This window comes from Zootoca vivipara, chromosome 14, assembly GCF_963506605.1.
Source record: "Zootoca vivipara chromosome 14, rZooViv1.1, whole genome shotgun sequence".
Taxonomy (NCBI): Eukaryota; Metazoa; Chordata; class Lepidosauria; order Squamata; family Lacertidae; genus Zootoca; species Zootoca vivipara.
The window spans coordinates 15380181-15393009 of NC_083289.1; the positions used below are offsets into that span (position 1 = coordinate 15380181).

General features: G+C 44.1%; 1 protein-coding gene across 1 annotated transcript; it reads right to left on the reverse strand.

Annotated features, from left to right (window-relative positions):
- Positions 1–1773: 1773 nt before the first annotated feature.
- Positions 1774–12704, reverse strand: C14H15orf40 (chromosome 14 C15orf40 homolog). The gene is made up of 4 exons (XM_035130783.2): positions 12567–12704; positions 9888–10014; positions 7718–7845; positions 1774–5940 (listed from the first exon to the last, which is right to left on the reverse strand). The coding sequence occupies exons 1-4, from the start codon at positions 12690–12692 to the stop codon at positions 5848–5850; spliced, it is 474 nt and encodes a 157-aa protein (XP_034986674.1). The 5' UTR covers positions 12693–12704; the 3' UTR covers positions 1774–5847.
- Positions 12705–12829: the final 125 nt, after the last annotated feature.

Below are 12829 nucleotides of genomic sequence, written 5' to 3' on the forward strand. Positions count from 1 at the left end.
TAGTCTCAAGGACCATTCAGTTCTCCAGACAACTATTTGGGAAGCAGAGATCGCTGCTTTTCTCTCGCACAAATGGACCCACTTCTCAGATGAGCAGGCTCTATGCTAAGTTGGGTGCCGTTTTATCAGTGTAGAGATTTACAATCCTGGAGCTCAAGTGCAGAGAAAGAGCCGACGTACAAAATCCAAGCAGGGGGGAAGAAAGAGTATCATCATGGGAGAATTTCCAACTGCTTGACTCCTTGCTTTTGAAGCCTTACAAGAGGGTTGGGGAACCTGGGGCCCTCCATATGTTGTTGGCCTATGACTCTCACCCTCCCCCATTGCTGGGTCTATTGACTGGGGCTGATCGGAGTAGGAGTCAGACAACATCTGGAACACCAGAGGCTCCCCATCCCTGTCTTATTAAGAGGCTGTTGGAAGAAAGAGACTCAGAATAGCATCATAGACTAAGCTGCTGCCTAACGGGACAGTGGAAACATCTGTTCAGACTAACTTCATTTGTTGCAGAAATGGCTGCAATGGCTTGATTCTAGAAGATCTGGAACCAAGCTGAAACTCTTTGAACAGCCTTGCAGGGAGATGTAATGTTGCTACCTTCATAGTATTAGAACACTGCTGGGTTTCTGGTATACTATTACATTTGCTGTATGTTGCTGTTTTATTATTGCTGTCACTGTGGAATCATTCTTGCACTTCTTGATTTTCTGGTGTACTGTTGTTTTCATTTTTTGCATGTTTGACTCCAACTTATTTTCCAAGGAAACTGAAGACGGCTCAGTGGTAGAGCACCTGTTTTGCATGACGAAGGTCTCAGGTTCAAGCCCCAGCATCTACAGGTAGGGCTAGGATAGAACCCTACCTGAGACCTTGGAGAACTGCTGCCAATCAGTGTAGACACTACTGAGTTGGATGAACCAAGGGTCTGGTTAGGTATAAGTCAGCGTCCCAAGTTCTTATTAAATAATAGTACAACATGAAATAAAGGAACCGCACACTAGCCAATAAAACACAAATTGACAAATCATTAAAACAAATATTACCTACGCCAGCATAAAAGTTATTTCATGAGCCTAATAATAATAATAATAATAATAATAATAATAATAATAATAATAATAAATTACTTATACCACGCCCATCTGGCCGGGCCTCCCCAGTCACCCTGGGTGGCTTCCAACAGGATATTAAAAACACAATAAAACATCAAACATTAAAAACTTCCCTAAACAGGGCTGCCTTCAGATGTCTTCTAAAAGTCAGATAGTTGTTTATTTCTTTGACATCTGGTGAGAGGGCACGCCACAGGGCGGGCACCACTACCAAGAAGGCCCTCTGTCTGGTTCCCTGCAACCTCACTTCTCGCAGGGAAGGGATCCGCCAGAAGGCCCTTGGACCTGGACCTCAGTGTCCAGGCTGAATGATGTAGCATTAGCTACAGTCCTCCCCTGTTTCAGAAGTGTGTTCTGCAAGTGCGGTGTTGACTTTTAGATGCCCTTGGCTTTTAAATGGCCTCGCAGGAGCGATAACCTGATTTGAGAAGCAAGATGACTAGGCTAAAATGGAGCATCCTTATTAAGCAGAAATTAGCTGAATCAAATTGGCCGAACGAGCCCCATGTGCAAAGCAACTGTCGATGCCTCTCAGTCAGTAGCTGGCTCAGTAATGGGTTTCTAGAGTGAAGGGAAGAGCTCCAGGTTATTAGGGACAGATTTGCACTTTCTTTGTTAATAATGAGAGAGAGAGAGAGAAAGAAAGAGAGAGAGAGAGAGAGAGAGAGAGAGAAGGCAGCCAAAGACTGCTTGACAATTCTCTTCTGGGGGAAAGGGGAAGTGCCTTCTAGTTGTTTCATTGCAATTTCGCTTCCAGCAGGATGTCATTTGGTGAGCAGCCGAGACCTGAGATGTACTCTGGATTCTGAGCTGTCAGATGCATTAGAAGCCCTGAGATGTGCACTTTGCAAAAGGGTAAATGCTAGCGGGGAGCTGTAAAACCCCAGCCCAGTTCTAAAAGTCAAGGCAAGCCGGCCTTCTGCTGATGGTGCAGGTGGCAAAAAGGGCAATTTCTGAATCTGCAGGTTGCCAAGAGACCCTTCAACAGATAGAATGCTTGCAGACTCACATTAGACGGATGAGTCTGGGTTTCAGGGAAGAGGCAAAACTTTATCATGAAAACACAGCAGGGCTGTGTGTATGCAGTGATTTGTACAGAATGCGGTGTGTGAAATGACATACTAAAAGTCAGCTTGCTTTTTTTGAGAACAATAAAAGAAAAATCCGTAAGACTCACTTCTTCTGGCTACAAAGAAATGGTGGGCATGGCTAACTGAAACTCCAGAAGGCAGGAAGCTTTCCAGTGGGTGATATAGCTCCTTGCTCCCAGTGGTGCAGTTAAGACCATTTTAGACTCTGCACTTAATGTTCTGACAAAGGGTGGTAGTCCCCAGATGGCAATATATGTTTCTCCACTTACTTCAAAATTCAGCAAGCTGCTCCTGCTGCATTTGGGGCCCTCCTGCCTATCTAGCTGAGTTCTGGACTTCTGCCCCAAAGCCTGGCCCTGATGCATGTATCCTATGTCTTCATTGCCACCTGAAATGAAGCCTTTCTTAGTGCGCTGAGAGCTCATTTTATGGCCTACTGTGAAACATGGGGTTTGCCAGGCCAAACATTGCAGGAGGCCATTTGCCAGTGTTTGGCACCGTTTTCAAGTGAACGGACGATGTCAGGTTTTGGGCGAAACCGCGACCCCGCAGGTTGGGGCGCCGAGGGCTCATTTTCAGAGGAAGCTGCTAAATGAATCCAGGTTGCTCCTTGCTTCCCGGTGCCAAAAGGGCTATTCTGGACTTTCCCGTTTGCAACCTTTTGGAGCGCAAATGGTTTGTAAGTGACTGTGCTCCTGAACAAGGGACCAAACAGCTAGAGTGAAAGTATGCAAATAGAACAATGGATCTTGTGAAAAGAAAAGTTTTTAAGATGCAGAACAGAGGAAGCTGCAATAAACCGAAGCTCAGCTGGTGAAGGCCGTTTTAGAGGCACCCAAAGTGGAAATAATAAGAATAAGGGGACGTAATGAAGACAAAGTTCCTAGCTTTCTTGGGGTTACTACTTCCCAGTAAAATAGCAGCTGCAGGTTACTGAAAAAGATGTCAATTTCAACGGCTTATTAAGATGGATGAAGGAGAGCATGGAGAGCAAAATAAAAATAATGCAATGGGAGGTTTTGTGCAGGAAGGAGGAGAGGGATGCAAACAAAAGCAGCTGAAAGACTGATTCAGAGAATATAAAGAGGGTAGCATTTGGGGGAATAAGTGAATCATTTTAAGTAGGAAGGAACAGTGGTGCACATAGCGGCCAAGTTTTCCCTTTTCTCGCGAGGAAGCCTATTCAGCATAAGGGAAAATCCCTTTAAAAAGGGATAACTTGGCAGCTATGGTGGTGCAGTCAATACAGGACTGTGGTCCAGGGTCTCAAAGAAAAGAATGAGCAGGAAGCAGCAGGGGTGGTTTAACCACTCTTGATATAAGTGATGGCCTAGGCATTAATCATCTAAAGACCATTAAGTCCAGAGTCCAAAATTACTTAACTGCACCACTCAGCAAGAAGAAGAACATGAACACAGTCATTTAAGGTGAACCACAAAATTAAAAGGGAAGCCTGCCTAAATAGTGCAAGGGGAAAAGTAAATCAGACAATCAAAACTCAGGCAATTGTGGTAAATCAGCTAAAGCACAATCCTATGCAAACTTTCCTGGAAGGAAACCTCATCTAACACAGGCTGGGACTGACTTATGAGGGAACTTACATAGCATTGCAGCGGACTTTCTGACAGCCTTAGCATGGAAAAATGATAAGTAATTCATATCAGAGTTCTTGCTGCCACTGAGACACAGAGAACATGAGAAAGAACATAAATGAATAAAAGCAAGAGAGACAAATGAGGTGATGATCAAGCTGGGTTTTAGTTGAGACTGGAATCCACTGATTGGTGGCAGAGATTTGAAAGCTGCTTTTTTTCTCAGTTCCAAGTCCCAGAGAGGCCAGTTGCTGCCATATCCCAGTCCCCACTGTCTCCAAGATCGCAGGCAGTGTGTCCCCGCCCCCCTGCTCACAGCATTTCCCCAAGGGAAGCCCCTTACTTTTCCAGTACAGGTCAAAGGAGTGAATATCCTCCAGCTCAATGGCCACACAGAAAGTCCCGTTGGCTGTACACTGCTATTTGACAAACCATGGAATCAGTGGTATAAGTGGGAGTCTCTGGCAGACACAAATCATCGAGCTGACAGCGTGTCAGGCCTGCTGTATTTTGAAATGAGCGCCTCAGTACCTAAGGCACCCTTGGCCATGTAACAAGGCAGGAAACCCAATAGGATGGGAAAGCAAAGAACCAGAAAACCCAGTTTTGAAACATGCAGTCAGAAAACATTAATTCCAAAGGAGAGCTGGAAAGGCAGAACATAGCAAGATCAGAATTCGCATTCTCTTATGAGATGTTTCTCCCTAGCTTGTGGATGGGGAACAGCAGAGGGAGAAAAAGTTCATACAGTTCCATCTTCATTGCAATAGATACAGGTGAGAGACTGGCAATGGTTTCTCATATGCAGATATGAAGCATAGCAAACGGCAGCAAGTATACTAATATACTACAGGAGAGAGATTTTTACTAACACAAGAACAAAACGGGTCTTCCAAATGTTGTCCAGGCACCGAGTTTGAAGGCAGATAATCATTTCTAAGGGATCTGCGAGCAGAATGGACAGAAGCCTTGTTCCCCTTGGTGTAGTCATGCATTTATTTTTCACCCACTGTGGACTTTGGCTAAACAGGTTTTACAAATTATTAAACCACGGCAACCTGCAAAACCTATTTTCTAGAGACGCTCTTGGGTTGAGTGCACACACCACAGGCAACAATGTCCAACATTTTAACACTTCCAAAAACAGTAATCTACTTCCAGGCACACGTGCGTGTGTGTGTTTTTTTAAAAAAATGCTATTTGGAGAACTTCCAGCAGTGACCCATCGAAAAGGATCGCCTTGCCCGGCATGCAGTGCTTCCCCCCAGGGTACTCAAGGGTACATGGTACCGGCACTTACTTTAACAACTTCATGGTGAGTTCCGGCATCTCCCACCCCCCCCCATATAAAAAAAGAGAGCACTGCCCAATGTGCTCATTTGCCCACTTCTGTTTGCAGAACTGCCACTTTTGCAAGTGCCACATAATGCTTGTTCTGCATTTCCAAGTCACTGATCCTTCAGTTTGCTAGCACCTACTCTTCAGAACTCCCTGCCCATTGATGTCAGAGAGGTGCCTTCGCTGTATTGATTTCAGCACCTGCTACACACTTTAGGTGAGTCTACCCAGACATGTAATTTGAATATCATTTTTTTATGTGTATCTGCTTTAAAAACTGTTGGTTTTATTTATATCCTCATCAATGCTATGTCAGCTGGTTTTTAACATTTGTTTTTATTGGTGATTTTAATGAATAGTTGCTATGGTCCGATGTAAGCCACTTAAGAGGTTTACGTCAATTAAGCAGTATATAAATTCTGGCAATAAAATAATATCTGTTATACCACAATTTTCATCTTTTCCAATTAATGAAGTCTTGGGAGTCCTGAGGCTCTCTCAAATAACATTAGCTTTTGTACCTTGTGTTATGACATTAAGTGTATCCACACCTTGTGATCTCTCTTAAATTCATCTTTGCGGTTGTCTACAGAGGCACGTTGAGCTTCTCTGCCACCTTTTAAAATGTGCTCTCCTGTGTATAACCTTTGTCCTTCACCTTCAGCAAAACGACCTGCTGAGACGACTTTTCTCATTTGTTGCTTTGGAAATGTCTCAGCTGGCAGCTTCTTTTCTCAGTTTCTCTAAAACTTCATCGGGAGTCACTGGTGCCAAAATCTTCACTACTTTTTCTCGAGATTTGCCTCCCTGTTGTGATAAATAACCAAATAACTTTAGAGGATTTCACACATTAACACCTGCATATTTTGAAAACGTTTCTACACGGGACTCCTGGTCATCTCCCATCCAAGTTTCTGACCAAGTTTCTGTGCCTGCTTAGCTATAGCAGCACTACAGCATCAGCTGCTCTCAGGCACTCACTGGACTCCCTAATGAGTTTTAAAATGTTATGCTCAATATTTAAAGGATCAATTAATGAGAATGACAATAATAAACAGAGAATTGGACTACAAACCCAGTCATTCCTGACCATTTGCCATGCTTGCTGGAGCTGATGGGAGAGAGAATTGTAGAGTTGGAGAGGATTGAGGGTCATCTAGTCAACCCCCCTGCTTTGCAGGAATATCAGCTAAAACGTCCATGATAGATGGTCATCCAACCTTTGTTTAAAGGCCTCCAATGAAGGAGAGTCCATCACCTTCTGAGGGAGTCAATTCCACTGTCCAACAGCTCTTACTGTCAGAAAGTTCTTCTCGATGTTCAGTTTGAATCTCCTTTCTTCAGTGTTGGAAACTCCCATTGTTCTAGGCGCATTTTGAGACAGGGAATTTCATTAGCGCGAGCGGTTTCCAAGATCTGGGCACAGTACTGCCCCTAAGATTTCAGATTAAAACTGCAGAGTGGAAGGAAAGGAGGACCTCTTTCTGCCTCCCCACTTCCAGCTACTCTCTGAAGACCCTCTTAAGAATATTAGAGGGGTGGGCAGGGGAAGGACTAGACCATGTGAAAAATGAACATAATATTTTAGCTGCAGTCCATTAATTTTCAGCTTTGAATTCTTGTTATATAAAAAAAAGTTCGCCTAGACATTCCATTGTTGCACCCATAACCTAGGTTTAAGGTGCCATTTAGCTCCTAGCTTTCATATCTCAGTTTCTAACACTGCCTTTCTTGTAACTTGAAGCCATTGGTTTGTGTTCTACCCTCCGGAGCAGGAGAAAACAAGCTTGTGACATCTTTCATGTGACAACCCTTTAGATATTTGAAAATGGCTATCATATCTCCTCCTCTTCTATGTCCATCAACATCTCTTCCCAGGCCTGTGGTTAGACAGCCATTTCTAGTCCTTCAAGACAACCCTTTGCAGCGTTCGCCATGCTGGTAAAATGAAAGTTGGCAAAAGTTACCTGCCAAGGTTAATCAGCATGAATAAGTTTCAAGAGTCCCTGTAGCGATCAGCCTTAAAGTTAGCCAGGTTATAGAGGGTTAATCCTAATAGAACTCTAAGAACCCAGGGGGAAGGGCTCTGGGGGAGTATAAAAACCCCACCCCTGGAGTCAGTAGGGGTTGTTGAAGGGAGTTGTTGGTTGAAGTCAGTCAGGTTAGAGTTGGTGTGAAGATAAGAGCTGGTTATTATTGAGGTGGCTGTTAGATAGTGAGATAGTCAGACAGGATACAGTGTTATGAGATTAGTGATAATTATTATTAGTTATATTTAGAGGTAATAGGCCGGTAATTCATATTTAGAGGTAATAGGCCGGTATAGGAACCATCTGTGATTTGAAACCGTTTAAGTTTTGTACAGTAACCAATACGCTTAAGAACATACAATAAACCATCTTGTTTTACTTTACAATATCCTGGTCTGAGGTGTGTGAGTGACTGAAAGTATTTAGTTTGTCGTTGGCACATCATCAATAGACCGTCAAACGTCCGGGGGTGGTGTGCAGGTCAGAGTGACCGCGACAGTCCCAAATACAACATATTAAAAAAAAAACAGAGAATGGAATAGAAGGCTTAGTACCTTCTCCAACACAACCTCGCTCTTCTTAACCTCGAGGACCTTAGAGAGGTAGCGACATAGCTCTGCGTTGGCCTCCCCTTCGGATGGAGGAGCAGCAATGGCCACACCGACTGCATCTGTCGTCACATCTGCAACGAGTATTTTAAGGCTTTTATTACTCAGATACTCATTAAGCTTTCTGTAACGTTCAAACCATAAAACGCTTCTTTTGAAACTTAATCCCACACTTTCATATGCCATCAACATGAAGCTCGCGAGTGAGGTCATCTGGTGATCTTTTGCAAACAAGTTGAAGTGCTAAATCGGCATTGTCAGAGGGGCTGATGTGGCTACTCTAGAGTAACGACTCCTGCAGCATAGTCCTTTTAGACTTTTATTAAGTGCTGATTATTTACAGTGCTCAGAACGATCTATATACATGCTTACGATCAGGTGTCAGTACCTCCGAATGGGGATTGGCGCGTTTTCTTCCAGCAAAGAAGCTTTGGGAGACCCAGCCTCTTCCCCCTACGTTTTCTGCGTAATTCCGGAGTTGGGGGAATTGGCCTTCCCCCCGGGCTCTCCCCCCTTCCTGTCCCACCTGGGTCATTGGCTCCGCAACCTTGCCTGAGCCTCGGACACCACTTCCTGATTCTCCGCTGGAGGCAGAGCTCTCCCTGCTCTCCCCAGCGCTTGGGGATGGGCTGGAACTTAAGATGGGAGGGACCTCCCGGTATCTCTTGTCCCTCACAGGCATTGACTGAGATACTGGGATGAGCCCTGCTGAATCAGGCCAAAGGCCCATCTGCTACAGTATCCTGTTCTCACAGTGTTCAAACAGCCAGGAAGCCTACATGAACATAACAGTGATCTTCTCTCTACTTTTGTTCCCCAGCAACTGGCATTGACTATGGTTTATGGACTGAATACTGTAAGTGCTAATAAGCTTAAAGGTTTTACCCAGATAAAACACTAGATGAGTGGAGTTCACCCTGTTTCGGGCCAAATTACACTCCCCGTGAAGAAGGTTGCAACCCGGAAAGCCTTTTACCAGTTTAGGCTGGTTCACCTGCTATATCCCTACCTAGGCTGAAATAGGCTGACCAGTGATCCATGCTCGGGCAGCTTCAAGGTTAGGCTACTGTAATGCATTCTACATGGGGCTGTCCTCTGAAGATAATCTGGAACCTGCAGTTACTTCAGAACAGACCTCCTAGATTACTAACTGGGACTGATCATATTAGTCATACCTCGGGTTACAGGCGCTTCAGGTTGCGTCTTTTCAGGTTGCGTCCTGCGCCGAACCTGGAAGTACCCGAATGGGTTACTTCTGGGTTTTGGAGCTCGCACAGAAGTGCTAAATCGCGCTTTGCGCGTGGGCAGAAGCACCAAATTGCGACCCGCGTATGTGCAGGCGCAGTGCTGCGGGTTGCGAACGCTGTGGGTTGCGAACATGCCTCCCGCATGGATCACGTTCGCAACCCGAGCGTCCACTGTATAGTGGAGATTTGTCCACTGCACTGACACTCACGTCCGTTTCCAGACCCAATTCAAAGTACTAATTTTTACCTTTGAAGTCCTTTACAGCTTGAATCTGGGGTATCTACCCATAAACTGAAGGCATCGTCAGAGGTTTTTCTCAGGGTGCCCCACTATGTGAAGTGTGTTGGCTACTAGGGGGGAAACCTATTCAGCAATGGCAACCCATCTTTGGGATGCCTTTGCCAAAGAGGTTAGCCTAGCATCAACTTTAATCTCATTTGGCACCAGGCATAAACATTTTCATTTCCCCAAGCTTTTAAACCATGCTGATTCATTTTGTTTTATCCTAGTTTACGTAGAAGCCTTTAGTGCTGTTTTGTGGATGTGTTGTTTTCATTAGCTTCACATACTTTATCATACAAAAAATATGGGGGGAAATGAGAATTTTTATCGTGCTTTTCTACTCCCTTTAACACATGTAACAGCTCTAAGGCAGCTCACCCTCCCATTCCTTCTTTTCCAATAAATGGACCCTCGGATGAGTTGCTGAGTACTGGCAGCTGAGAGAGCTTTTGCATCCAGGCTACATCTAAGTTCTAGGAGTTTTCTGCCTCTTCCAGGAACCAACCCAGCCAGGATTTGCACATAGAAAATTTCCAATAAAAAGTAATTAAAAACATTATTCCCTCCAACTTCCAACATACAGTACCTGTTACAGCATTTTGTTTGGAGCCAGGTTTGGCATGGACAGAGATGGTAACAGAGCCGCTTTTATCTGTTGCCACAGGGCCTGAAGGAACCGAAGACTTTACTATATCCTTACTCTGTGCTTTCCCCTTAAAACAGAACAGAGAAACATGATGAGCCAGAGAGTTCAGGCAGGTAAAGCAAAGTTGAAAAAGCCTCATGTTTGCTTTTAATGTAAATATTTTATTTTATAGGTTTTGTTAATTTTTACTGAATTTTATTGCACAGTAAACTTTTAAACAGGCTGTATCACTGTGATTTGAATTTTATTGTATACTTTAATGTCATTTTAAAAACAAAACATTCATAGCTGCCAAGTTATCCCTTTTTTAAAGGGATTTTCCCTTATGCTGAATAGGCTTCCTCGCGAGAAAAGGGAAAACTTGGCAGCTATGAACATTGCTATAACATATGCTGCCTTGTAAAGGCTGCCTTGAAAGGCAACAAGCATATCTGAAACAACTACGATATTAAGACTGCTGAATCAAATGGCTTGCAAAAAGTTTCAAAGGAATTAACTCATCTCTGCCAAATGTATCTCCACCCAAAAGTTCACAAACACAAGGAGGGCAGGTTTAAAGAAAATAAGTAGTTCTAGATATCCAAACCCCAGGTAAGAAGCTAAACATTCAAATTATCTCCTAATTTCAGGTGCTGACTGGCTGTGAGAACTGGCTTCTGCTATCATAAATCTGTTTTGTCTGGTATGTTCCACAAGAGCCTTTGTAACCATTTCCAGAGGGGTAGCTGCATCCATCAGTCACAGCAAAGTTAACAAGAGTCCTCCAGAATAACAAGTTTTGTTAACTTTGGTGAACTAGGTTGCACTCCACTAGACGCATGAAGCATAATCCTCACTTGCAGGTATATAAAGATGTGGTGAGGGGAGGAAGCTTTAAGAACTGCAGCTAATGGGAAGCAAAAAGCAAAAAGTAGAGTGACAAATCATTAAAAAGTTTATTGGAATGTACAATTCTGTTAAGTTTTCTGGATCTAACGGAATTGCCCGCCACTCGCCCTTTTGGCATTTCATTTCCCTCTGACCCAGGCTTCCTCAACCTCAGCCCTCCAGATGTTTTGAGACTACAATTCCCATCATCCCTGACCACTGGTCCTGCTAGCTAAGGATCATGGGAGTTGTAGGCCAAAAGCATATGGAGGACCGAGGTTGAGGAAGCCTGCTCTGACCTAACTGCTTACAACTTCTAGGCTGTTGCAAGGGATGGGGGAGGGGGGTTGTTGCTGTTATTGATTTTTTATATATATAAAAAAGAACTAGTTATAATTTACGTGGAAATCATTCAATTTGGTCGTGCGCTTTACGGGTTTTATTTACTTATTTTGTTACGTTTGCAGTTATGCGATCCCCCCCCCCAATGTTGCAAGCCGCCTTGAGCAGGGTCGTAACTATGGAAAAGCGGCATACAAATAAAATTAGGCATGCATGCCTGTATGCGTCTGATGAGCTCATGCCACAATATTATTTATTTGTCTCTATCGTGCTACAATATTACTCTGTCTAATAATTCTGTAATTCTAAGATAGGGTTGCCATATCTCCCAAAGTGAAAATCAGGACAGAATTGTTGAGCGCCCCCCCCCCCAAAGTTTTTGAGCTGTGTTTGTGTGTGTGTGTTTTAGAGGAACCAGTTGTTGAAGTTTTTTCCCCATAAAAGCTACAATAATTTTTGATGTGTCAAAAAATGTTATTTATGTATGCCACTAATGCGGCCCGTGTTTTGTTAGCCCAAAAATGGAAAACGAGCAAGGTCCCAACTAAAGAAGAATGGCAACTTAAACTGCTGGAATATGTGCAGCTTGCGGACCTAACATACAGAACATACATTTGAAGAAGATTGGAAAATGTTTATTGAATATATGGGGGGAAATTGTGTACACTTGAAAACGTTGGCAGCATTAAGATAAATTCAACAGTGTAAACAAGTTTTGATGGATGTAATAATGGGATACTGGACGGTTTAGTTTATGTAAAATATCCAGGGATTTATGGTATGCAAAATGAATCATGGAAAGAGAAGGGAAGTCACTGACATTTTAAGGTTGTTTAAACGAATATTCTAAATTGCAAAGCAGAAAATTTAATAAAAATTATACGCACGCACACAAAAAAAGAATTTTTTAGTTTTGGAGCTTTTTTAATGCGTTTTTGGCACAATTTAACCCCTGTTGCAGGTTTTCCAGGACATTTGTTGTTCTGTGAACTGCCCTGAGACCTTCGGGTCTGGGATGGTGTATGTATATTATTATTATTAATGATTTTTATATATGTTGATTTGCCCGGTTTCCGAAAATAATTCAGGACTCCATTTTCGGAGGCGAATTGCAGGACATGTCCTGGGAAACCAGGACGTATGGCAGCCCTATCTAAGGCGAGAGTTGCACTACTAAGCCCTGGGAGGCCACGAAGCTCACTGCACCGCCTTGGCCCAGTCCCTGCCTCGCTCTCTGCCTAGCCTACCTCACAGGGTCGTTGTGAGGCTTGGACTGAGGAAGGGGGAGAACCACGTGCGCCCCCTGGAGCTCATTGGAGGGACGCGACGTCTTTTACATATCGGACTCTCAGGGCGGCGGCTAGTCTGAAAGCTCAGAGCCTCCGCGCTCTCCGCCGCCCCCCGACCGACCTTCTTAGGCATGACGCTGCCGCCGCCGCTGCCTCCGTATCCCCTCAGCCCACCGGCCGCAGCAGCCCAGGGAAGTTTCCACGAACGCGAACCCCGACGGGAAGCGAGAAGGGCCAACCCAGCCATTCCCCGCACATCACTTCCGGCAACAGCAGCTCTTTCTCCTCGTAGAGCTAAGAAGAAGAAAAAGGCTAGAGTGATATGCAGGCTCTTAAACGGCGGGTTTCTTTGTGCTCTCCTTGTGCTGCAGCTGTCCAGATGGA

Excerpts from the sequence above, each read along its gene's own strand:
- C14H15orf40 (XM_035130783.2), bottom strand. The coding sequence starts at position 12,692 with ATGGCTGGGTTGGCCCTTCTCGCTTCCCGTCGGGGTTCGCGTTCGTGG. Across the intron at positions 10,015-12,566 it reads GCAGCGTCATGCCTAAGAAG|GGGAAAGCACAGAGTAAGGA; the intron begins GTCGGTCGGGGG and ends TTCTGTTTTAAG. Across the intron at positions 7,846-9,887 it reads CAAACAAAATGCTGTAACAG|ATGTGACGACAGATGCAGTC; the intron begins GTACTGTATGTT and ends TACTCGTTGCAG.